Raw genomic sequence first — 25,801 nt, 5'->3', positions numbered from 1 at the left:
GGGTTATGTATGCTGGGGGGCGGGGTGCCATGCTGTCACGGGGTGGGGGGGGGGGGGATGGGGGGGGGCGACCTGCTCCACCCCGTGGACTTCTCTTTCTACCCTCCGCATGAAATGAAGTAACGTGCCGATTGGGCGACAAGCATGCGTGACGGATGGCCATTCAGGTGCTCGTGCTAGAAATGCAGTCCTTATCTTCGTGGTGGAGACACGGCGCCAGTCAAAAGCACTCGTGTGTCCCTTAATTAAAGGCACACGAGTCCCACCAAGCAATAAAAGCATCGCCTAATTAACTACATTGTGGGACTGCCTTTTCTCAGGAGACGCTGACAGACGGAGGGAGACACTGGATGGACCGTACAATACTATCATACACTATTATACACTATGTACTATGCTGTATACTATATACAGTACACAGGTATAATATACAGTATACACTATGTACTATGCTGTATACTATATACAGTACACAGGATATAATATACAGTATACACTATGTACTATGCTGTATACTATATACAGTATACAGATATAATATACAGTATACACTATGTAGTATGCTGTATACTATATACAGTATACAATATACAGTATACACTATGTACTATGCTGTATACTATATACAGTATACTGGATATAATATACAGTATACACTATGTAGTATGCTGTACACTATATACAGTATACAGGATATAATATACAGTATACACTATGTAGTATGCTGTACAGTATATACAGTATACTGGATATAATATATACACTATGTAGTATGCTGTACACTATATACAGTATACTGGATATAATATATACACTATGTAGTATGCTGTATAGTATATACAGTATACTGGATATAATATACAGTATACACTATGTAGTATGCTGTATACTATATACAGTATACAGGATATAATAAGTATGCTGGATATTATATACAGTATACAGGATATAATATACAGTGTACACTATGTAGTATGCTGTACACTATATACAGTATACAGGATATAATATACAGTATACACTATGTAGTATGCTGTACAGTATATACAGTATACTGGATATAATATATACACTATGTAGTATGCTGTACACTATATACAGTATACAGGATATAATATACAGTATACACTATGTAGTATGCTGTACAGTATATACAGTATACTGGATATAATATATACACTATGTAGTATGCTGTACACTATATACAGTATACAGGATATAATATACAGTATACGCTCTGCAGTATACTGTATATTATATACAGTATACTGTATATAATATATACTAATATACAGTATACACTATGTAGTATAGTTTTTGCTATATACAGTATACTGGATATAACATACAGTATACACTATGTAGTATACTGCATATTATATACAGTATACACGATATAATATACAGTATACATGATGTAGTATACTGTATATTATATACAGTATACACAATATAATATACTGTACACTGTGTACTGTATACACTATGTAGTATACTGAATATTTATATACAGTATACAGTATGTACTATAGTAGAGTATAAGGATATAATGTACTGTATACAGTATATACTATAGTAGAGTATATAATATACTGCATACAGTATATACTATAGTAGAGTATAGAGGATATAATATACCGTATACAGTACATACAATAGTAGAGTATAAGGATATAACATACTGCATACAGTATATACTAGAGTATAGAGGATATAATATACTGTATACAGTATATACTATAGTAGAGTATAAGGATATAATATACTGTATACAGTATATACTATAGTAGAGTATAGAGGATATAATACACTTTATACAGTATATACTATAGTAGAGTATAGAGGATATAATATACTGTATACAGTATATACTATAGTAGAGTATAAGGATATAATATACTGCATACAGTATATACTATGGTAGAGTATAGAGGATATAATATACTGTATACAGTTTATATGTACTATAGTATAGAGGATATAATACACTGTATACAGTATATATGTACTATAGTAGAGTATAGAGGATATAATATACTGTATACAGTATATATGTACTATAGTAGAGTATAGAGGATATAATATACTGTATACTGCCTTGATTGGGAAATACTAATGGAAATACTAATACTAATACTAATACTAATATTACAGTAATACTATAGGCTAGATGCTTACGTTTTGGTATTTATTATTCTGTCACCCGTGAGAGAGTCCGGTGGTCCTTGAAGGCACCATAGGAAGCCACTCCTTCCGGACAGCGTGGCTACTCCGAGGTAAACAAGCAGGCGTCGCCGGGGGCAACACGAGGTGAGAAAGTCATGGAATGCTGACGGACCTCGTTAGCGCAAGCCAAAATCTACGTCCCACAGCGGGCGGCACCTTCACAATGACCTTCACAATGACCTTCACAATGCAACTCCAGCAACTCGGAATCAGATTGTGGAGCTTCATGGTGGCGGATGAGCATCCCTCCATTCTCCATGAAGTACGGGCGTGCGTGAAACGGGGCGAGTGTTCCACGGCAGCGCGCGCTCCTGTGGCGAGGAGGGCCGCGCTATATTTAGCAACGTGAGGGCAGCGTTGCATGCTGGATGAGGATGACGCGCTCCTGTATTTACCGTGTACATGTTGCTCACAGCGCCACCAGCAGGTGGGGCCTGCGTGGCGTGGAAAAGGGTCCCCGGTTGCGTCATTAGCTCCGGATGAAAAAGGCAAGAAATGAATTGACGGCTTTGGAGCGACAACAACACTTCCTGATGAATGGCGTGTTGGGGGTCACGGTTTGTTCACCCTTTAATCCTAATTCCGGCCCCGCACGTCGGCAAACACTCCATGGAACCACGTGAAGAAGAAGAAGCACCGCTAGCGTAGTTCCATCCAAGACATTTTCATCAGTAAAAAGTGGGGACGTAAACATGGTGGACGTCCAGATACCGTTGGACGCCCCCCAGGATGAGAAAACGACACGCACCCGATGGACACCAGTCTAGTGCTACCCAGCCCACCCAGCCTTCCTCTTGTCGGTGTGGGCGTGGCTCCTCATGACATCATAAAGAAGCCTTACTGTACTTCCAAATGTACAAAGGAGTACATCATGTACCCAAGCGTACCGGGCGACCGGGCCCCCCCACCACTGGGCGGCAGGCACCATATTAAAAAAATTGTAAATAACTACATCAAACCAGATGTAGTTGGATATCCATGTGGTAAATATCGTATAAAAAAACATACATAAGTCGCACTGGTGTATAGTAGTATAAGTATAAGTACCCGCATTTTTTGCGGGTAATTTATTTTCCAAACTACTTAACCAAAACAGATATTACGTCCTCTTGGAAGGCAAGTTCTAACAATAAAAGCTGAATAGGTGTAAGATATGCTAACACGATGCTTATTCAGCTACACCAGTAATGGTAATGGTAATGGTAATGGTAATGGTAATGGTAATGGTTTAATTTCATTTGAACATGCATCAGATTACAATTGAATGCATCACATAATCAGTTCCCAGTTCCACATGTCCAAAAAGGAGTAGGAAGAAGCAAAGCTTATTCAATCCTACCCCTCCATCTGGTACTTTTACAATCAGTAACTGTTAGATTTGTTCACTTCCTGCTTTCCTAATAAAGTTTAAGTTTATTTTTAAAATTTTTTTTAATTTTTAAAATTTTTAAAATTTTTAAATTTTTAAATTTTTAATTTTTTAAATTTTTAATTTTTTTAATTTTTAATTTTTAATTTTTTAATTTTTTAATTTTTTAATTTTTTAATTAATTATTTTTTTTAAATTTATTTTTATTTTTAGTCACGTACAGAAGTACTCGGTGATATGACCATCCAATGACATAATGGGTACCATAGTAACTGTAAATATAGTAGTGATGCTAATGCTAACGCTACTAATGCTATTTTCATCTGCTCTGCAGGCCAGGGTCTGGCTAGTCTTGCGATACTGATACCTGATACTGATCCATCCAGGATGCTGATACCATCTCTCGCTCGTCAAAGCAGATATCTGGTGTCCAAGCCATGTAAATATTCCCAGCCATGCTAACAATGCTAATGTTTGTGAGGTTTATATTTGTAGATGTTTGTGTCTGCTGGCTCACTCACGTGGGATCTTGTTCAGCTCGTTCATGAACTTGTCCTTCAGCTTGGAGAAGGCCTCGTCCTTCTGGCCCGTGCCGGGTCCACCGGCCATGTTGGTGGTGTTGGCGGCCCCGCCCGAGGAGGAGGAGGCGGTGGGCGCGGGGGGCGCCGCTGCAAGCGCTTCCCTTCGACTCTCGTTCATCTCGCTGGATGCTGGACCATGAAAAGAGACAAGAGACATCAGGTTGTCTTCCTGGGACAGATGCGCATCGGGCGCGCCAACAGCTGCTAGCTAAGCCTGGACAAACGGCCTCTGAGGGGCGCCGCGCGTTTAAGGAACAAAGCCGCTCGCTTAGACTCCAGATTAGCATCGCAGATTTATTAGTCTGCGACGACGCGGCGGCAAAGCTCCCGCCACTTTGGACTGAAGGGAACTGAGCGGTTCCAGGTGGTCCCACAAGGACACCTTCATACTTCCATGATTGCTCTCCCGCTCAGCTTCCACATTCCCACATTCCCACATTCCAACTTCACCTGACTTCACCACAACAGCAATGATAATTTTTAATAATCATGTCTGCATGGGAATATTCTGCATCCAATATGTGTCCTTTGGATTTCGGAAGGGGGGGGGGGGGGCGCAGCGGCGCATCTTTCCACTCCAGTGAAGTGTCGCATTCAATGTTCCCCACTTTGGGCGCCCATGAGAGGAGAAGCCAGGGGAGTTCAATGCAACATGATCTCCCCAAAAGAGGACGAGTTCTTCCTTCTACAAAGTAGAAAGATCACATGGAGGATCATCCCTCCATCCAATTACAGAGCAGACAGATGGACCAGAAGGCCCCCCCCCCCCACGCTGACAGGTGATGCTGGCGATGACACCCCCTGACTATCTAGGTCACCATTCACCTCACTCTAACATCCCACCATCCTCACACGCCCCAAACGCACCACTGATGATGGATGGATGAATAGATGGATGAATAGATGGATGGATGAATAGATAGATGGGTGGGTGAATGGGTGGCTAGATGGATGGATGAATGGGTGGATGGATAGATGGATGGATGAATGGATGGATGGATGGTTGAATGGGTGGATAGATGGATGGATGGATGGAAGGCAGGCTGGATGATAAATGGATGGAAGGCAGGATTGATGATAAATGGATGGATGGATGGATGGATGGGTGGATGGATAGATGGATGGATGAATATATGGATGGATGGGTGGATGGAAGGTAGGATTGATGATAAATGGATGGATGGATGGATGGAAGGTAGGATTGATGATAAATGGATGGATGGATGAATGGATGAGTGGGTGGATAGATGGATGAATAGATGGACGGATGGTTGAATGGATGGATGGAAGTTAGGATTGATGATAAATGGATGGATGGATGAATGGATGGATGAATAGATGGATGGATGGATGGATAGATGGATGGATGGATAGATGGAAGGTAGGGTTGATGATAAATGGATGGATGAACGGATGGGTGGGTGGATGATAGATGGATGAATAGATGATGAATAGATGGATGGATGAATGGATAGATGAATGGATGGATGGTTGAATGGATGGATGGAAGGTAGGATGGATGATAAATGGATGGATGGATGGATGAATGGATGGATTAATAGATGGATGGATAGATGAATGGATGGATGAATAGATGGATGGATAGATGAATGGATGGATGGTTAAATGGATGGATGGATGGAAGGTAGGATTGATGATAAATGGATGGATGGGTAGATGAATAGATAAATGGATGGATGGGTAGATGAATAGATAAATGGATGGATGGGTAGATGAATAGATAAATGGATGGATGGGTAGATGAATAGATAAATGGATGGATGGGTAGATGAATAGATAAATGGATGGATGGGTAGATGAATAGATAAATGGATGGATGGATGGTGGATAAATAGATGGATGGATGGGTGGGTGGATGGATAAATGGATGGATGGGTAGATGAATAGATAAATGGATGGATGGATAGATGAATAGATAAATGGATGGAAGGTAGGATTGATGATAAATGGATGGATGGGTAGATGAATAGATAAATGGATGGATGGGTAGATGAATAGATAAATGGATGGATGGGTAGATGAATAGATAAATGGATGGATGGACAGACTTGTATCTCTGGTTGGACATGCCCCCCCCCAGTCAGGAGTACACATGTTTGCCCCCCTCCCCCTTTGAGGCGTGTACAGGAAAAAGCGAGCGAATGAATCCGACACAACGGCGGATGTATTTGATGTGAAATAGTCATCGCAGCAACGAAACGCTAATAAAGTTTTATCGCCCGTGAGCACGTCGCCGTGACAGACAGCGGCGATCATCCGGAAATCTCTGGCAGCTCGGATTAGACGCGCGGACTCGGGACGTCTAATCAGCAGGAGGACTCGTTTGGGGCGGAATGGAGTGGCCAGACTCTCATTACAATAAACATCACACGTGTGGACATTAGCTGCTAAATTCAATTTGCACTGTCATGTCCTGTCCTGGCTGGCGTGCTTTGGTTTCCATGGCGACAGCAATAACATGTCTTATTGGATGCTAATCACATTATCAAAGTGGACCTTCAGCCTCGTGCATGTGGACGCATTAACGGCCGTGCCAGGTCCTTCTGCTAGAAAAGCAGTCGTGCATGAAGACTCCATCGTTGTAGGCCAATCTAGCATGAAGGTTCAAATCCGTCCTCCCTCACAGGGTGCACTATAGCGGGGGCTAGCCTAGCTATAGCAACAGCGGGGGTCGTGGTTAGTGACCCGTTAGCATAATTAGCGGCTGCCACTCCTGTACCTGCCGCTAATGTCATGACATGTCCCACATTGAGGGGAGGGGGGCAATGTTTGCTTCGGGAATGTAATAACGCACATCAGTGCTTCTCAGCTGAGGCGCCTGCAGCAGGGAAGGAGGGGGGGAGATAAGAAGAGCCCGAGGCGGCCGTGGGGGGGCCACTTCCCTCTTGTCCAGTGCAGCCTCTTTACTCACCCGGAGCCAATCTGTGGGGGTGATGGAAGTGGAAAAAGTTATTAACGGCGCTCTGCCGCCAGGGCCGGGACAGCTCCATTAAGGCGCAGCTCAAAGACTTGCCCGCTTTTTCAATTACAGCACAAAGCTAAGAAAGTGGGGGTCTTATCAGAGACTCTCCCTCTGGATTGTTGTGGGGGGGGGGGCATTCAAGCAGCACGGCTAGGACCCCCTGGAAAATGGGTCATTGAGTGAAGTGTCCCCAAATCAATAGGAGGTATTAAAATGTGGGGGCGGCTCTCCATTCGGAAGCTGTTTGAGGGCGGGGGCCAACACAACAGCCGCCCCCTCCCCCCCGAGGGGCTGAGTTTGACGGGCAGGTCAGCTAGGTGAGTCACGGGGGCAAAAAGACGCTGTTTGTTCAACCTCCACCCGCCTCCGGGGGTCACGCTGAGAGTTGCCCGGCAACCGGCGACAAGGGGGGGCGACAAGTGGGGGCGACAAGTGGGGGCGACAAGTGGCAACATCAAGTCCTCGAAAGCCCCCGTCACACTAAGCACCAATCAGGCACAACAAACCGCAATGGAAAGTCCCAAAATTGGCCCCACACATTCGGGATATTTGAATACACGCTTGGAATGTAGCTGGAACACAGTCGGAATATTAAGGACACTGTCAGAATGCTCTCCGAACATGTACTTGGAACGCCATGCGAGTGCAATTCCATTCCATTTCCTGGTCGGAGACTGTTCTTTCCTCGGCATATGACGTAACGTAACGTCTCGGTGGCAGCTGCCTGTCGTTTTTCCAATGTCACCAGAATGTTTGGAATGCAGTTGGAATACCGTCGGAATATTTACAATGCAGTCAGAGTCAAATGAGAATTTTTCCACCTTTTTTTTGGAATGTTGCCCATCATTCCCAATCCTTATGTGAAACATGACCACATATTTTGTTCCCTTTTCTGGGCAAAATGAGTTAATATGAGCTAGTTAACAATGCACATGTTTGGGACACACCTATTTTGACTGCAACAATATTTTATGGTTTGATATATACGACCAAGTACATTGATGCTAACATGTAGTACTTGCAGTATCTTGTCGTATTTTGATGATTTAAAACATTAGCGGATCGTATTTCCATTGATTCCACATCCCATTCCCAGGAGCTTTTGCTCGATCCAATATCGGCTCTGCTTGGGATGGCTGTGTCTTCCAGCACGGGTGCTCCAGTCCGCAGGTAAAAACTGTTGACAGTTTTAGTCTTGGTAGCCAAATGAAGAGCTAGCTATCCACTCTTCTGTCGGTGAGTGATGGTGACACAAACGGCTAGCGAGGCGTCGTGTTAGCCCGCCGTATAAATGAAGTTCTTGCTGTTAGCTGCTACAATAAGATGCTGTAGCTTGGTCAATGGAACACTGGTGGTTTTTTTTTAGGGCTAGCGCGTCAAAATAGGTATTTCTCATGACGTCCATTGTTAGCTAGCTCATACTAACTTGTTTCCTGGCACTACAATGCACAGGAAAGGACTGGGAATGATGGGAAGCATTAACATTAGCATGAACTTGGAATATTCCATAATAAAGCAGGACTTTTCATTGTGGCGTCGCCTGGAATATTTCAGGCTTCGGAACTTTTGAACCTTCAGTTGACTTGTGAACAGATGTGAACAGATGCGCCTGAGAGCTGGGAAGCTGCCAGCGAGGGGGGGTGTGGGGGGGGGGGGGTGTGGGGGACGTGATGCAATGTGACAAATCTCTGCGGTACTCCGGTGTCAACTTTCCCCCCCGCTCCTTTTCCTTTCTTCCTACACTTTCATGTGGAAAAAAAAACAAGGTTTGCCTTTCAGTGGAGGAACAACAACCGGCCGACAGATGCCCCCCCCCACCACCACCATGTCATCTCCTATAATAGCATGACGCCGCCCACCTCGTTAGGCCCAAGAGCTGGGCTGTGGATGTCGGTGTGTAAAGACCAGTACTCTGACTCCAATCATCAACAGGGTTGGGACCAAAAGACCTGGCGTTGCATAAATGTTCCGGAATATTTTGGTCATGAAGACGAAGGTCCTAAGCCCGGAGTATCCCGAGAGTCCATATGAAGTTGCTGTCAATCGCAATATGCGAAGACGTGTGTCGGAGCGTCTCCTGAGATGCTAATGCACAACACGCCTGTTGTCAGGCTGCTAATCTGATGCCGGTGTCATGGAGGGACTCCGAGGCGACAAATACCTTGGGCAAATAAACGGCATGATTAAATGATGGCAGCACAACGGGGTGTCCTGTAAACACCAGGCCTTCATAGACGTGTGCTTTTCTCTTCCTCCCGAGCTCAAAGTCATCTCAAAGTCGCGCCGTCTCACTTTGTTTTGCAGTAGCGTGTGGCGCTCGGTGACATTAAAAGCTCTGTGAGAAACGCCGCCAACTATCAAGCCAGATGGAAAAATAGCATGCTCTTTTCTTTGGACTGAGCTGTCACATCCCATCTTGCTGACATTATCATTTAACACTTTTCAAATGCTACTCCGCTGAGGAGGAGTGTGACGGAGACTATTGTCAGGCTGATGGATGGCATTGTGCTGCTGACACTGGAATCAACAGGTATTGTCAGCTTATCTCTGATATCGGCATTAGCGGTCTCTTCACATTACTGACTCGTACACAAACGCTCATCATTAGCTTTCTTTCTCATAACACGTATTGCTACATTGTCCAGCACGTCATCGACAACACCATCATCAACACCATTATCAACACCATTATCAACACCATCGTCAACACCATCATCCACACCGACAACAACATCATCAACACCATTATCAACACCATCATCAACACCATCATCAACACCATCATCCACACCGACAACAACATCATCAACACCATCACCAACACGTACAACATCACCAACACCATCATCAACACTGACAACATCAATACCATCATCAACATCGACAACATCATCAACACCGTCATCAACACCATCATCAACACCGACAACATCAATACCATCATCAACATCAACAACATCACCAACGCCATCATCATCACCAACACCATCATTAAAACCAACACCATCATCAACACCATCACCGTCATCAAAACCAACACCATCGCCAACACCATCACCGTCATCAAAACCAACACCATCACCATCGCCAACACCATCATCAACACCATCACCGTCATCAAAACCAACACCATTACCAACACCATTACCAACACCATCACCAACACCATCACCAACACCATCACCAACACCAACACCATCATCAACACCATCACGTCATCAAAACCAACACCATCACCAACACCATCACCGTCATCAAAACCAACACCATCGCCAACACCATCATCAACACCAACACCATCACCGGCATCAAAACCAACACCATCATCAACACCAACACCGTCATCAAAACCAACACCATCATCAACACCATCACCAACACCATCATCAACACCAACACCATCACCGTCATCAAAACCAACACCATCATCAACACCATCACCAACACCATCATCAACACCAACACCATCACCAACACCATCATCAACACCAACACCATCACCGTCATCAAAACCAACACCATCATCAACACCATCACCAACACCAACACCATCACCAACACCATCACCAACACGATCATCAACACCATCACGTCATCAAAACCAACACCATCACCAACACCATCATCAACACCATCACCGTCATCAAAACCAACACCATCACCAACACCATCATCAACACCAACACCATCATCGGCATCAAAACCAACACCATCAACACCAACACCGTCATCAAAACCAACACCATCACCAACACCATCACCATCGCCAACACCATCACCAATATACCATATTTCCAATTGTAGAGGAAAATGCTGATCCTGAGCTAGCAAGAGTGACGCACGGCGCCCCATTCTATAGATAGATGGCGGCCATGATACATGATACATCCATACGTGAACTTCAGGCTTTGAATGCATCTCGGATGCCGTGGAACACGTTATCAGCATCACGTATGCCAGATAGCATCAAGACATCCGAGTGGGGTGGAGGCGGGCCGTGAAATTGCTGCTGAATAATACAGTGGAGCCAAGATGGCCGGATACAAGGGATGGATGTCAGGCAGGGGCCGAAAGCCTCGAAAGGGTCCGAGGGGTCCCCGTGTTTATTTTTCATCACGACTGCTCCATTTGCTTTTGTCCTTTGCTGCGCAAGACCTCACGTCTCCTTCCATCAGTTTTCCTGCCAGGATAGGAAGATAGGAAGATGGGAAGCATCCCTGGAACAGGAAGGCGGAGAAAAGCTTTTCACGAGCAGGAATGACTCGACTCTTCACGCGAGCGTGCCCAGTCCGTCACGTCGCTTTTCCACGTTCTCCTGCATTTATTTCTCTTTCCGCCCACCGACAAGCGTTCCCACATCTGCTCCGTAGCAGCGCCGTGCAGATAACTTCCTCTGACACCTGCCGTTTGGGGTCAGCGCTGATGGGCCCGGACCCGACCCAAAACGGCAAGCGTGTCCATCCCGATTCCGTGGGGGAGTGGATGCCAGGACGAGCTGCGTGAGACTGACTGAGCCGAGTGGATTCCATTTCTTTTCTTTCCGTCTAGTCTGCAAAGAAGCACCGTGAAGAAGCGCAATGAGATGTTTGCTCATTCAGTCGCAGCACCAACAACCCCGAGACAACATCACCATGACTAAAAACCTCGCTCGCAGGCGTAGCAGTTCATAACACGGCTTTTCCATCAGTCACCGGAAAACTCAATTCCTTCAACATTCACTCGCTGAAGTGCATCAGGTACTACCTTAAACTACCTGAAAGAAGTTCTCCCCCCAGTGGATCAGCACTCGCTTGATTGGAGGCACCAAACATGGGACATTGAAAGGTTTTCAAAGAAGGTTTTCTTCACCCTCGATGGTCCTGATGGTTTCCAATGCTACTGGCATGACAAGGAGATCCCACCTGAGATGTTTTCCACCATCACCGTCCTTCAATGGAGCTTCGGGTTGTGGCGGATGTTGCAGGGGGCATCCCTCATGACTCAACGTCCAGGGGCCCCCCTGACGCACAAAACAGGCTTGAATGTTTCCACCGCTTTCCCTCATGAGGGTCGCAGGGGGTGCTGGAGCCTATCCCAGCTGTCTTCGGGCGAGAGGCGGGGTACACCCTGGACTGGTGGCCAGCCAGCCAATCACAGGGCACATATAGACAAACAACCATTCACACTCACATTCATACCTATGGACAATTTGGAGTGGCTAATTAACCTAGCATGTTTTTGGAATGGGGGAGGAAACCGGAGTACCCGGAAAAAACCGGGGAGAACATGCAACTCCACACAGAGATGGCCGAGGGTGGAATTGAACCCTGGTGTCCTAGCTGTGAGATCTGCGCGCTAACCACTCGACCACCGTGCCGCCACAATAAACCTAGCGTGAGGGCGCCAACCACACCTTCTGGGGCCGTGGCACCGAGGCCGCACAGTGGTGGGGTGAAACCAAATCTTGCCAACACGGGTCCGGTGAGCCAGATCCGACCTTGGAGCGAGGCGTGCCGAGAGCCGAGACCCTAATGAGGACGCCACCTGCAGCCGTGCCACGCAGATCTGAGTCCAACCAGTTCCAGAGCTGTGCCGGCGGATGTTGCAGGGGGCATCCCTCATGACTCAACGTCCAGGGGCCCCCCTGACGCACAAAACAGGCTTGAACGTTTCTACCGCTTTTCCTCACGAGGGTCGCAGGGGGTGCTGGAGCCTATCCCAGCTGTCTTCAGGCAAGAGGCGGGGTACACCCTGGACTGGTGGCCAGCCAGCCAATCACAGGGCACATATAGACAAACAACCATTCACACTCACATTCATACCTATGGACAATTTGGAGTCGCTAATTAACCTAGCATGTTTTTGGAATGGGGGAGGAAACCGGAGTACCCGGAAAAAAACGGGGAGAACATGCAACTCCACACAGAGATGGCCGAGGGTGGAATTGAACCCTGGTCTCCTAGCTGTGAGATCTGCGCGCTAACCACTCGAACACCGTGCCGCCACAATAAACCTAGCGTGAGGACGCCAACCACACCTTCTGGGGCCGTGGCACCGAGGCCGCACAGTGGTGGGGTGAAACCAAATGTTGCCAACACGGGTCCGGTGAGCCAGATCCGCGACCTTGGAGCGAGGCGTGCCGAGAGCCGAGACCCTAATGAGGACGCCACCTGCAGCCGTGCCACGCAGATCTGAGTCCAACCAGTTCCAGAGCTGTGCCGGGGTCGTGACCTTCGGGCATAGTTCCCCTTAATGGCTCCAGCATGTCGGAGCGTTTCAGCGGCAAATAGGAAAGGAAAGGAGCGTGATTATCCCAAATGGAATACAAGAAAGTGCGCCCGGCAGGACCTTGAGCGCAAAGCAGCCGTGATTATAGAGACGGATCACCTCGTGCATGCGACATGAACGCTTTTCATTTCCATGCTTACTGCAGCAGCGAGTCTTTTAGCCTCCTTGCACACGCCAAGCACACAAAGTGTCACAAGAGCAAACCATCCGTTTATGCTGCTGATTTGCTCTCGGGGGCGGGGGGGGGGAATCAGACTCGCGTCTGATTGTGAGGACCATACAATCAGGCCCCATTGTTGCCGGAGTGGGGGCCTCTCCCGCACCATCATTAGGTCAATCGGCCGCAGCATCGGCGAGAATGCATCGGGACACGATGCTAATGCTAGCTATCTTGGCATCAAAGCGGGACAAGGACAAACACAATGAATCACCAGCGGCGCTCCGGACAGCCAGGAAGACTCGCCACCGCTGAGATAAAGGATGATTTATAGGCAGCGGGAATTAGCGGGAATTAGAGGAGGCGTAGCCCACTTATATTTCTCGTCCTCGGTGAAAAAAGGCCACAACGAATACGGAAGTGGAAGCGTGCACGCTGTCAACCCTGCAATCCAAAATACAGTAAACCTCGGATATATCGGATTCAATTGTTCCCACTGGTTTTGTCCGATATAAGCGAAATCCGTTATATGCGTAAAACGGACATTTTCCGGTATACGCATATAACGGATTTCGCTTATATCGGACAAAACCAGTCCGATATAAGCCAAATCCGTTATATGCGTAAAACGGACATTTTCCGGTATACGCATATAACGGATTTCGCTTATATCGGACAAAACCAGTCCGATATAAGCGAAATCCGTTATATGCGTAAAACGGACATTTTCCGGTATACGCATATAACGGATTTCGCTTATATCGGACAAAACCAGTCCGATATAAGCGAAATCCGTTATATGCGTAAAACGGACATTTTCCGGTATACGCATATAACGGATTTCGCTTATATCGGACAAAACCAGTCCGATGTAAGCGAAATCCGTTATATGCGTAAAACGGACATTTTCCGGTATACGCATATAACGGATTTCGCTTATATCGGACAAAACCAGTCCGATATAAGCGAAATCCGTTATATGCGTACAACGGACATTTTCCGGTATACGCATATAACGGATTTCGCTTATATCGGACAAAACCAGTCCGATATAAGCGAAATCCGTTATATGCGTAAAACGGACATTTTCCGGTATACGCATATAACGGATTTCGCTTATATCGGACAAAACCAGTCCGATATAAGCGAAATCCGTTATATGCATAAAACGGACATTTTCCGGTATACGCATATAACGGATTTCGCTTATATCGGACAAAACCAGTCCGATATAAGCGAAATCCGTTATATGCGTAAAACGGACATTTTCCGGTATACGCATATAACGGATTTCGCTTATATCGGACAAAACCAGTGGGAACAATTGAATCCGATATTTATATCCGGTATATGCGTAAATCGGATTTTATCCGTTATAAAAAGGCACTTCCTTGACTATGTTTCCAATGTACCTGGACGCGGAAATGACGTCGTATAGCGGCCGGTCACGATTCGGCGAATCGGAGCGCCACGATGCGGCCATCCGATATATGCGAGGGAAATTTCATGGAAATGCATTGGAACGGGACTGGAGATTTTGTCCGAAATAGGCAAAATCCGTTATAAAAAAAATCCGATATATGCGATGAATTTTTATTGGAAATGCATTACAGAAAAATCGGTTCTTTTTTTATCTGTCCGTTGTGAGCGAATTTCCGATATATCCGAGGTTTACTGTACCTCGCTGTTCCCAGCATGGTTTCTTAGATTTGTTGTCATGGTTACGTAAGCCAAACAAAGCCGATATGCTCGTTTTACCACAACATGAACAACATGGTTGTCTTCTCACATGATCCACTGACAACATCAAGCTAGCCCCGCACACAACCAAAGTGCCTCCTGCACGGAAAGTGCTACATTGGGTCTGCATGCTAGCTCATCCCCAAATGTTGCCCCCACTGGCCGGTACAGCGAGTCGGGACCGGGCTTTATAGCGCCGCCTGACGGAGTATCACATGGTACTTGGATTCCAATAAAAGACCTCTTCTGGTCTAATCCTAGTGGATCCAGTCCTGGTTTGGTGCCACCCCTACTGAGTGGTGACGCAGTAAGGAGTTTTAGGTTTCGAAAAGAACCACTTTCGAGGAATTCGGGAGTCCGGTGGGAATAACACCTGCCACCAGCATTGAGCAAGGCAGCATTAGGACCAACATCTCTTTTCTTAAGTGCAGCTCTTATTTTTTTTTTCTCTTTCTCGTCCAGCGGAGACGTGATTTTCACAATAACTGTTGTGGATTGTCACTGTAACCATGACAACCGGTGACGTAAGGAGACAGGGCAGAGACGTACCCATAATACGGTTAAAACCGGACTGGCTTCTTTTATTTTGAAAGGAAACAGGATCACAGAGTCGGGTCAGGAGCTTCACACCTGAATGCATCCTTCATCCCCCTCGTTTGGCTCCGATTGGAAAAGCCCGGCACTCTCCGAAAACATCTCCTAAACGGCTTTCTCATGCAAACCGGGGCTTGCGTGTGCGTGTGTGTGTGTGTGTGTGTGTGTGTGTGTGTGTGTGTGCATGCATGTGTGTGTGTGTGTGTAGTTTGACCTTGAGCTGTGTGTAAACACTCCACTGTCTGATCTGTGAAGAAGAAAGAAGGGGGAAGTAACAGCTCGCTTTCTGCTTCCTCCTGTCACATGTTGACAGGCTGCATAAACACATGGAGGATGGGGGGGGGGGGGGGGGGGGTGGGGGTGCGCTGGGGTGTGGTGGTGGGGGGGTCAGCGTAGCTCCCCGGAGGGACAAAAGTCAAGATGAGAGATTGGTGGAGTTACTCAGACGTGTCCATCACATTGGACTCCACCCTTGATGGAATAAAAAACAACCCCCCCCCCCCCCAAATCACCCCCCCTTCCTGGGCAGGTAGAAAATAAATGGGCATATTGGTTTACCTTTCCATCATCATTTCATATTCTAGTCAAGCCCCCCCATGAGAGCCTTAGCAGTGGCTGATATCACCTGATGGACCAGCCTGGGGGTCGGCAACCTTTACCATCAAAGAGCCACTTTGCCCCCCCCCCCGCACATCGGGTCACATGACATAAAACCTCATCTTCTGGTTTCTCCTCTGCACCACTCAGACCTCCATTTTCTCTGAATTGGTTCTTCTTTGGGGGGGGGGGGGGGGTTAATGGTTAGCTTACCGTCTGTGTCACATCTAAATGATGCATTCACAGCCTTGGAAAAAGTGGGACAATTTCACAAGCCTGGGAGTTCTATATCGTATCTGAGCATTGTGAAAACGCATGGCAAGGAGGCCATTCCGAAGCCGTGGGTTGCGGACCCCTGACCCAGCCGATTGTGTTGTTTTAACCCCGGGTGCTCTGGATGATTGACAGTGTGCTTGGCCAATCAGAGACTCCGCTACAAGTGTGGCCATTAAGAAGCAGAGCTTGTGGCGTCCACCCAGTCAAAGAGGGAGGCGGGGTCTGGGAGCTTCAGGGTCTGATGTCTTCATCGTGATTCGGCGTACGGGGCCTCCTGGTGGCGATGAAGGACGCCGCGGGACGAAAGAAGCGGTGGAAGAGTAGAAGAAGAGGTCCCCTGTATTTAGGACGCCGGCTTCCTCGGGAAAGCTTCTCTTGATGGCGTCCCGTCCAAAGGAAGCGGCGCTTCAACCCCCCCAGGCTCGGCCGTGATGCTCTTCCGAAAGCTCCTGTGTGCTAATGAGGTTATTTGTCTTGTGCAAAGCGGAGCAGATCCATAGTTGTCACGCTCCGGCCGGAGATGAATGTGCAGCCTGGCCTTCGCTCTCTTCAAGAGCGGAAAAAAAACGGACTAAAAAGCAGACAAGCGTTTGTACACTCATTCATCCTTTGTTGCGGCGTATCAAAAGCTATCATCCGCCGCCGACGGCGAACGCAACGCCGTACTCTGTGCAGTACACGCAGTACACGGTAGTACACAGCTCATTAGGACGGCTGGTGTGCACATTCCTGCTAAGTCTTCCCGCGTTTTCACAGCCAGGGCAGGAGACCATTATCATACAAGGATCATGGTTGTCATGGAAACCAAGGAAGGCGCACGGCGGTAAGCCGTCTCCTCACACGTCCCGGAACATTGGGAATTAGTGTGAAAACTCTGTGCCTTCAAGAAAGGAGGCTGGTATTTTTCTTCTGGAACATCGAGTCAACACTTGGGATTCTTGAGGCAGGAAAAGCAACCGCTTCTGGAAGGAGGTCTGTCTGCTCTTGGAAAACCTTGTCCTGCTTGGGACACCCCTGCCAAGTCTTCCAGGGGAGACCGGGGTGTGGCCTGAATGAGAAGGTCACTTTCCATCCTCCGAGAGGAAGCAGAGGGAAGGAAGATGGCCAGTGAGGTCGTCTGAAAGCTCATCCTGCCAATCTGATCCATGACCAAAACCTCCGAAGAACTCAGAAGAACATCGCTCGCTTGTCCATCACATCTGCTTTCCTTCCACAGAACACGCTACCTGGCCCCGCCCCTGAGCTAGCGCCCCTGAGCTAGCGCCCTGAGCTAGTGCCCTGAGCTAGCGCCCCTGAGCTAGCGCCTGAGCTAGCACCCATGAGCTAGTGCCCTGAGCTAGCGCCCATGAGCTGGCATCCCTGACCTAGCGCCCATGAGCTACAGTCCTGAGCTAGCGCTCATGAGCTAGCGCCCCTGAGCTAGCGCCCTTGATCTAGCGACATGAGTGAGCGCCCATGAGCTAGCGCCCCTGAACCAGCGCCCTTGATCTAGCGCCCATGAGCTAGCGCCCTGAGCTAGCGCCCATGAACTAGCGCCCATGAGCTAGTGCCCTGAGCTAGCGCCTGAGCTAGCACCCATGAGCTAGTGTCCTGAGCTCGCGCCCATGAGCTAGCACCCTGAGCTAGCGTCCATGAGCTAGCACCCTTGATCTAGCGACATGAGCCAGCGCCCCTGAGTTAGCACCTCTGAGCTAGCGCCCTTGATCTAGCGACATGAGCCAGCGCCCCTGAGCTAGTGGCTCTGAGCTAGCACCCATGAGCTAGCACCATGAGCTAGCGACATGAGCTAGCGCCCATGAGCTAGCGCCCATGAGCTAGCGCCCATGAGCCAGCGCCAATGAGCCAGCACCCATGAGCCAGTACCCATGAGCTAGCACCCATGAGCGAGCGCCCATGAGCCAGCACCCACGAGCCAGCGCCCCTGAGCTAGCAAAGAAAAAGATGAGTGCTTAATGGTGTGTGCTGGGACATGATAGGGCGCATTCTACATGCTGTTGAAGAGGATCAATACAGCGATCAATACGCCCAAATCACCTGACAAGGACAGTCCTTGACGGCTGCTAAAGGAGAGAGAGGAGCAGATAAATGTGCAGTGTGCGTGCAAACACACCGCCACAAAGGTTAGCGCGTGGCTAGCAGCGCGTCACTCAAGCTTAGTGGAGTGTGGGGCGGCCCCAAAGTGATTGACAGGCAGGCCTGGGGTGGGGTGGGGGGGGGCACCTGAGGTGGGACACCGGCGCTGATCTCCAAAAGCAGACAAAAGCACGGTCCTTCACTTTTGTCTCCCAAATCTTCTCCTCATGAGGGTGGCGGGGGCATGCTGGAGCCTATCCCAGCCGACTTTGGGCGAGGGGCCCCAGTTGATCATCGCTTGCTAGGAACCACGTGACCCGCAAAGCGAGGCGCTTGATGATGGGTGGAGTCAGGAAAATAGGGACGCCTGAAGTCAGCTGGGATAGGCTCCAGCATGCCACCCCCCCCCCCACCCTCATGAGGAGAAGCGGCATAAAAGAAGGATGGAAAATGGAAGAACGTGTGTTTTTTCTTCTTTTGTTGCCAGCGTGTGTTCCTGAAATCAGGGTGTCAGGTGACCCCGGTACCAGACACCTCACCCCCGGGGGCGCACACACACACACACACACACTGACAGTCCATTAGCAAAGTGTATTCAGTGAATGTCAGATTCAAGCCGCCATAATCCGCACTCTCTCCCCGGTGCATCCTGGGTAATTTGCTTCCACGGAGGGGTGTCCGGGTGGGGGCTAATGGCGGCGGAGGTTATGTACACCGATGGCGTGTAGCGTGGGAATAAAGGCGAGCTGATTCGGAGCGTTCAAGCGGCATTTAGAAGATCACCAGCGTGGATTATTCCGGAATCATTTCACTCACCGGGAGAAGATCGGAGCGAGCGAGCTTGATTTGGTTCATTCAAACTTTAGCGAGGAGCCCCCCCCCCGCTCCCGTTCAAAACACCCCCAAATTGCAGTCACGACTCGTGGCGGTGAGGGAAGGTGACAAGGGATGAATAATGCACCGATGTGGTGCAGCTATTTGGTGGTGGGAGGGGGGATGGGGGACGGGGAGGGGGGGGTCTCCCTGTGGCTTCCGTGCATAAAAGGCGGCCATGGCTTCCCAAAGCTGCGCTGGCGCTCAAACTCACGCTGACGGCTGCTCTGCTCAACCTTGTGAGGGTACAAAGCCAGCGTGGGACACATCGGTAATGGGATCTGTTCCTCGGTGACGGGGATGGTGGATAATGCGCTCCCCGAATCGACGTGCGAGATCAGCGATTAGCCTCCATTTGCGGCGCGCCGCACCCGGTGAGGAGCATCAGAGGACAGAGTTTGGAGGAAGTAAAAGAAGATGTGAAGATAACCTCTGGCAGATAGCCTCCTGGCACGGCCCGTCCTTTAATTGCAGCTAAGCAACGCTGAGATTCAAGAGGCGCCGACCCGTGGAAATAAGACAGGAAGCCAGAACTTCCCTCCAGCCGAGTCTCTTCCATCAATGCAGTGCACCGTTGGGCCCCGGTGTTGGGGTGCCGCATAACCGACACTTTGGGGCGCCCAAAGCTGAAATGGACAACACTAACCACCAGAACCACGCGCCCTTGACAGGGGGTGACGGTTGGCCAGCGTCCCAGGGGTTCCAAACAGGCGGGGGCCTGACGGCGTCTTCATGACAGCAACGTTTGTTATTACCACACCATTTGTCTCGTGCCCGCGCTATGATGCTAACGCTTGCCAATGCTTCCTAGCGCTTGTCAATGCTTGCTAGCGCTTGCTAACGCTTGCTAGCGCTTGCTAACGCTTGCCAACATTTGCCAAAGCTGGCTAACGCTTGCCAATGCTTGCTCACGGTTGCTAACGCTTGCCAACGCTTGTCAACGCTTGCTAATGCTTGCTAGCGCTTGCCAACACTTTCCAACGCCAACTAGCTGGCTAGCGTTGGCTAGTGCTTGCTAACGCTTGTCCCGCTTGCTAATACTTGCCAACGCTTGCTAATGCTGGCTCACGCTTGCCAACGCTTGCTAATACTTGCCAACGTTTGCCAACGTTTGCTACTACTTGCCAACGCTGGCTAGCGCTTGCCAACGCTGGCTAACGCTTGCCAACGCTGGCTAACGCTTGCCAACGCTGGCTAACGCTTGCCAACGCTGGCTAACGCTTGCCAACACTGGCTAACGCTTGCCAAAGCTGGCTAACGCTTGCCAACGCTGGCTAACGCTTGCCAATGCTGGCTAACGCTTGCCAAAGCTGGCTAACGCTTGCCAAAGCTGGCTAACGCTTTCCAAAGCTGGCTAACGCTTTCCAAAGCTGGCTAACGCTGGCTAGTGATTGCTAACGCTTGCAAACGCTAGCTAATACTTGCCAACGCTTGTCAACGCTTGCTAATGCTTGTTAACGCTTGCCAACACTTTCCAATGCCAACTAGCTGGCTAGCGTTGGCTAGTGCTTGCTAACGCTTGTCCTGCTTGCTAATACTTGCCAACGCTTGCTAATGCTGGCTCACGCTTGCCAACGCTTGCTAATACTTGCCAACGTTTGCCAACGTTTGCCAACGTTTGCTACTACTTGCCAATGCTTGCTAGCGCTTGCCAACGCTGGCTAACGATTGCCAAAGCTGGCTAATGCTTGCCAACGCTGGCTAACGCTTGCCAAAGCTGGCTAACGCTTGCCAAAGCTGGCTAACGCTTGCCAAAGCTGGCTAACGCTGGCTAGTGATTGCTAACGCTTGCAAACGCTACCTAATATTTGCCAACGCTTGCTAATACTTGCCAACGCCTGCTAATACTTGCTAGCGCTTGCCAACGCTGGCTAACGCTTGCCAACGCTGGCCAACGTTTGCCAACACTTGCCAACGCTGGCTAGCACTGGCTAGTGCTTGCCAATGCTTGCTAATGCTTGCTAGCGCTTGCCAACGCTGGCTAACGCTGGCTAACGCTGGCTAACGCTGGCTAACGCTGGCTCACATTTGCCAACGCTGGCCCACGCTTCCACGTTACAGATGACCCCATTGGTTAGGCCACATGTGGTACGGGGGAGCGAAGTGGGGGGGGGGGGGGCTGCCTGTCCGTTGCTGAGAAGTGGGGCCGCAGGGCAAGACGCTGTTGTTGGTGTCAGGCTGCGGGGGCTGCACGTGGTGTGTGTTTGCCCGTGTTGTGTACAATCAATGTCATGCTGAGACGTGTTTACATATTCCTCCGCGTGCGTGTGTGTGCGAGTGTGTGCGTGCGTTGCGCGGGTGCGTGTGTGTGTGCGTGCACTTGAGCGCAAACACCGGCAGCGTGACGAGGCCCTTGAGGGCCATCTTTAATCACCAACAGAAACATACAGAAGATTTGACTCAACGGACAGCCAGGATGCTGGGGACTGTCCGTGGTGCTGATCCAGCTCAGCAAGGCCTGAGCAAACAGGCCGTTGCTTCTGAGAAGGACCTTCAGGGCTTACAGGGTGCTCTAGTTTGGGGGTGGGGGGTGCAGCGGTTGGGGCCACGGACCATCACCTTAGGAGTCAGGCCGGGGCGGCCGATTCGTGCCAGCCAACAGGCTGCGGCGGGACGTCGGGTCGAATGCAACGGCTCTCCTGATTCCACCCCCACCCCCACCCCCGCGGAGAGAGGCCGCCCAATCAAAGCGCAGGAGGGCATTGAGTCACGTCGACAGCAAACCAGTGGAGCGAGAGGAGCGGAGCTCGGGGCGGGAACGTGCACGGATGGAAGGTCGCGGTCACCATGCAACACACATTCGAGCGTCCGCACAAAGCTGACGATAAAAAGCCTGGAGGGGGGCGTCAACCTGTGGGCCTCGGGCAGGCGTGGTTACCTGTGACTCTTCTTCATGACCCTTTTAGCATCTTATGGATATTTCTGTTTACAGTAAATAATCATTCATTATACAACCACCCCCCCCCCATTCATACCTATGGACAATTTGGAGTCACCAATTTTTGGAATGGGGGGGGGGGGGGGGGGGCGGAGTACCCGAAGAAAAGCCCCCCCATGCACGGGGAGAACAAACTCCACACAGAGATAGCCGAGGGTGTCAATAGTCAATAATTATTCATTCATTTTCTACCAGGGTGCTGGAGCCTATCCCAGCCGTCTTTGGGTGAGAGGCGGGGTCCACCCTGGACTGGTGGCCAGCCAATCACAGGGCACATATAGACAAAGAAGTATTCTAGTCAATAATGACATATATACAAATATTTTAGCAGTAGAAAAACTAATGAATAAAACTGAATAATAATAATAATAATAAGTCTTTATTTAAATGTAACATTTGACGGACTAAATCGGCCCCCGGGCCTTGAGTTTGACACCTTCGTGCTAACGCCTCCGGCTCACACCCACAGGACACCCACGTGTCTCTCACGGCGCACCCCAAGTCCAAGGTCATGCCAAGGTCATGGGTCCAGGTGAGGGTGAGGAAAGCCCCGTCCCGGCCAGGCAGCCCAGGACCCAGTGGACCCCGTGGGGCCACCATCCAACCACAGCCCAGGTTGCCTCGTGCACGCTCACGTGCACTGTGGACATTCGAGGCTCTTTTGGAAACACAGCATCTGGCTTCCATGTGCGCCCCCCCCGCCCCCCCCAGGAAGTTGTGTTGGAAGTGTCCGCGTACGCTCCATAAACCAGCACCCAAATGTCTCATCTCGCTCGGATGTTTGATATGATATGCTGTGATGTCTCCACCAGGATGATGGTGACGCTCAGCGAGACGCCCCTTAAACCCATCTTGGGATGTTTCAGTCAACCTGTCACTCCTGATTTGACACCTGTCACCATGCCCCCGCCCACTTCTGTTTGGATTTTCCAAGAACCACGACATCACGTGTGTGTGTGTGCGTGTGTGTGTGCGTGTCAGCTGCACGTCCTACCTGGCGGCAGGCTGTCCTCCGGAGAGCGCAGGTCCCAACCCCGGGAAGGGCGTCAAGTTGCGTCTGTGCGGCACAAAGAAAGCAAATCAAAAGAAATGAGCGGCGCCGCGGCTACCGAAACACTCCCGATGGCACACTTGAGCATCCAGCGAGCGGCTGGCGCTCGCTCGCCCTCTCTCCCTCTCTCTCTCTCTCTCTCTCTCGCTCGCTCTCTCTCAGTCCGTGACACTCGCTCCTCTATTCCCGCCCACCTACTCAAGCCCACCACAGCCCCCACCCCCAACACTCGCTCTCTTCCTCTGCTGTCAGACAAAGTGCACATATCCCCCCCTATATCCCCCCCCCCAACCCTACGCTCACTATTTTCTGACATTTTCTCCCCACCCACTCACACACTCTGCTCCACCAAAACAACAATCAATGTGTGTGTGTGTGTGGGGGGGGGGGGGCGGGGGCAGGGGGGGGCTTCAGACAAACAAACATTGAAGGACTATGATGCCGAGTGGTCTCCATCTTCCTCTCTTTAAGGGAACATGATGGGCGTCCCCTCAAAGCCTCGCACCCCTCCCCGGCCATAAGCGGCTCCCCCATGGGGGGTGGGGGGTGGGGGCGGTCGTGTGTGTCACCTGCAGGAGCCTTAAAGAGCCTTAAAGAGCCTTAAAGAGCATGCTCGCAGTCTGCAGGTGCTAATTATGGGATGTGCTTCACGACCTTCTACATGAAAGTACAGTCCTGTCACTCATCAGCAGACGAGACCTGGACATCATGTCTGTCCCTCGCTTATCACGGTCCCCCCCCGCTATAAGTGATAAAAGGGGCACACAGATATTACACAACATCCAGTACAAGATCTTCTACACACCTTACTTTGGTAACCTTTGGCCTTTTAGGATGGAAAGCTAGTATACCCTCCTAAGTATACCCTTCTAGAGGGTTGATGAAGCGTCCTAGAGGGTTGATGAAGCGTCCTAGAGGGTTGATGAAGCGCCCTAGAGGGTTGATGAAGCGTCCTGGAGGGTTGATGAAGCGTCCTAGAGGGTTTATGAAGCGCCTAGAGGGTTGATGAAGCGTGCTAGAGGGTTGATGAAGCGTCCTAGAGGGTTGATGAAGTGTCCTAGAGGTCTGATGAAGCGTCCTAGAGGTCTGATGAAGCGTCCTGGAGGGTTGATGAAGCCTCCTGGAGGGTTGATGAAGCTCCTAGAGGGTTGATGATGCTTCGAGAGGGTTGATGAAGCGTCCTAGATGTCTGATGAAGCGTCCTAAGGGTTGATGAAGTGTCTTGGAGGATTGATGAAGCGCCCTAGAGGGTTGATGAAGCGCCCTAGAGGGTTGATGAAGCTTCAAGAGAGTAGATGAAGCGCCCTAGAGGGTTGATGAAGCTTCAAGAGAGTAGATGAAGCGCCCTAGAGGGTTGATGAAGCGCCCTGGAGGATTGATGAAGCGTCCTAGAGGGTTGATGAAGCGCCCTAGAGGGTTGATGAAGCGCCCTAGAGGGTTAATGAAGCATCCTAGAGGGTTGATGAAGCTCCTAAAGGGTTGATGAAGCGTCCTAGAGGGTTGATGAAGCGTCCTAGAGGGTTGATGAAGCGTCCTAGAGGGTTTATCAAGCATCCTAGAGGGTTGATGAAGCGTCCTAGAGGGTTGATGAAGCGTCCTAGAGGGTTGATGAAGCGTCCTAGAGGGTTGAAGAAGTGTCCTAGAGGTCTGATGAAGTGTCCTGGAGATCTGATGAAGCTTCCTGGAGGGTTGATGAAGCGTCCTAGAGGGTTGATGAAGCTTCAAGAGAGTAGATGAAGCGCCCTAGAGGGTTGAAGAAGCGTCCTAGAGGGTTGATGAAGCGTCCTAGAGGGTTGATGAAGCTTCAAGAGAGTAGATGAAGCGCCCTAGAGGGTTGAAGAAGCGTCCTAGAGGGTTGATGAAGCGTCCTAGAGGGTTGATGAAGCGTCCTAGAGGGTTGATGAAGCATCCTAGAGGGTTGATGAAGCATCCTAGAGGGTTGATGAAGCGTCCTAGAGGTCTGATGAAGCGTCCTAAGGGTTGATGAAGGGTCCTGGAGGGTTGATGAAGCCTCCTAGAGGTTTGATGAAGCGTCCTACAGGGTGGAGGAAGCGTCCTAGAGGTCTGACGAAGCGT

The 25,801-nt window shown here is 49.6% G+C and overlaps 1 protein-coding gene across 2 annotated transcripts in view; it reads right to left on the bottom strand.

Moving 5' to 3' along the window:
• syt1a (synaptotagmin Ia) overlaps positions 1–25,801 on the bottom strand; it is a 93,073-nt gene that overhangs the window by 18,752 nt on the left and 48,520 nt on the right. For both annotated transcript variants that reach the window (XM_058078460.1, XM_058078461.1), the window contains exons 3-4: positions 23,669–23,731; positions 4,117–4,305 (exon numbers count right to left, since the gene is read on the bottom strand). In XM_058078460.1, coding sequence (XP_057934443.1) covers positions 4,117–4,294 — 178 coding nt within the window. In that variant the 5' untranslated portion in view covers positions 4,295–4,305; positions 23,669–23,731. The remainder of the gene's footprint in view (positions 1–4,116; positions 4,306–23,668; positions 23,732–25,801) is intronic.

This window comes from Doryrhamphus excisus, chromosome 7, assembly GCF_030265055.1.
Source record: "Doryrhamphus excisus isolate RoL2022-K1 chromosome 7, RoL_Dexc_1.0, whole genome shotgun sequence".
NCBI classification, from domain to species: domain Eukaryota; kingdom Metazoa; phylum Chordata; class Actinopteri; order Syngnathiformes; family Syngnathidae; genus Doryrhamphus; species Doryrhamphus excisus.
This window is presented reverse-complemented; position numbering and strand designations above follow the sequence as displayed.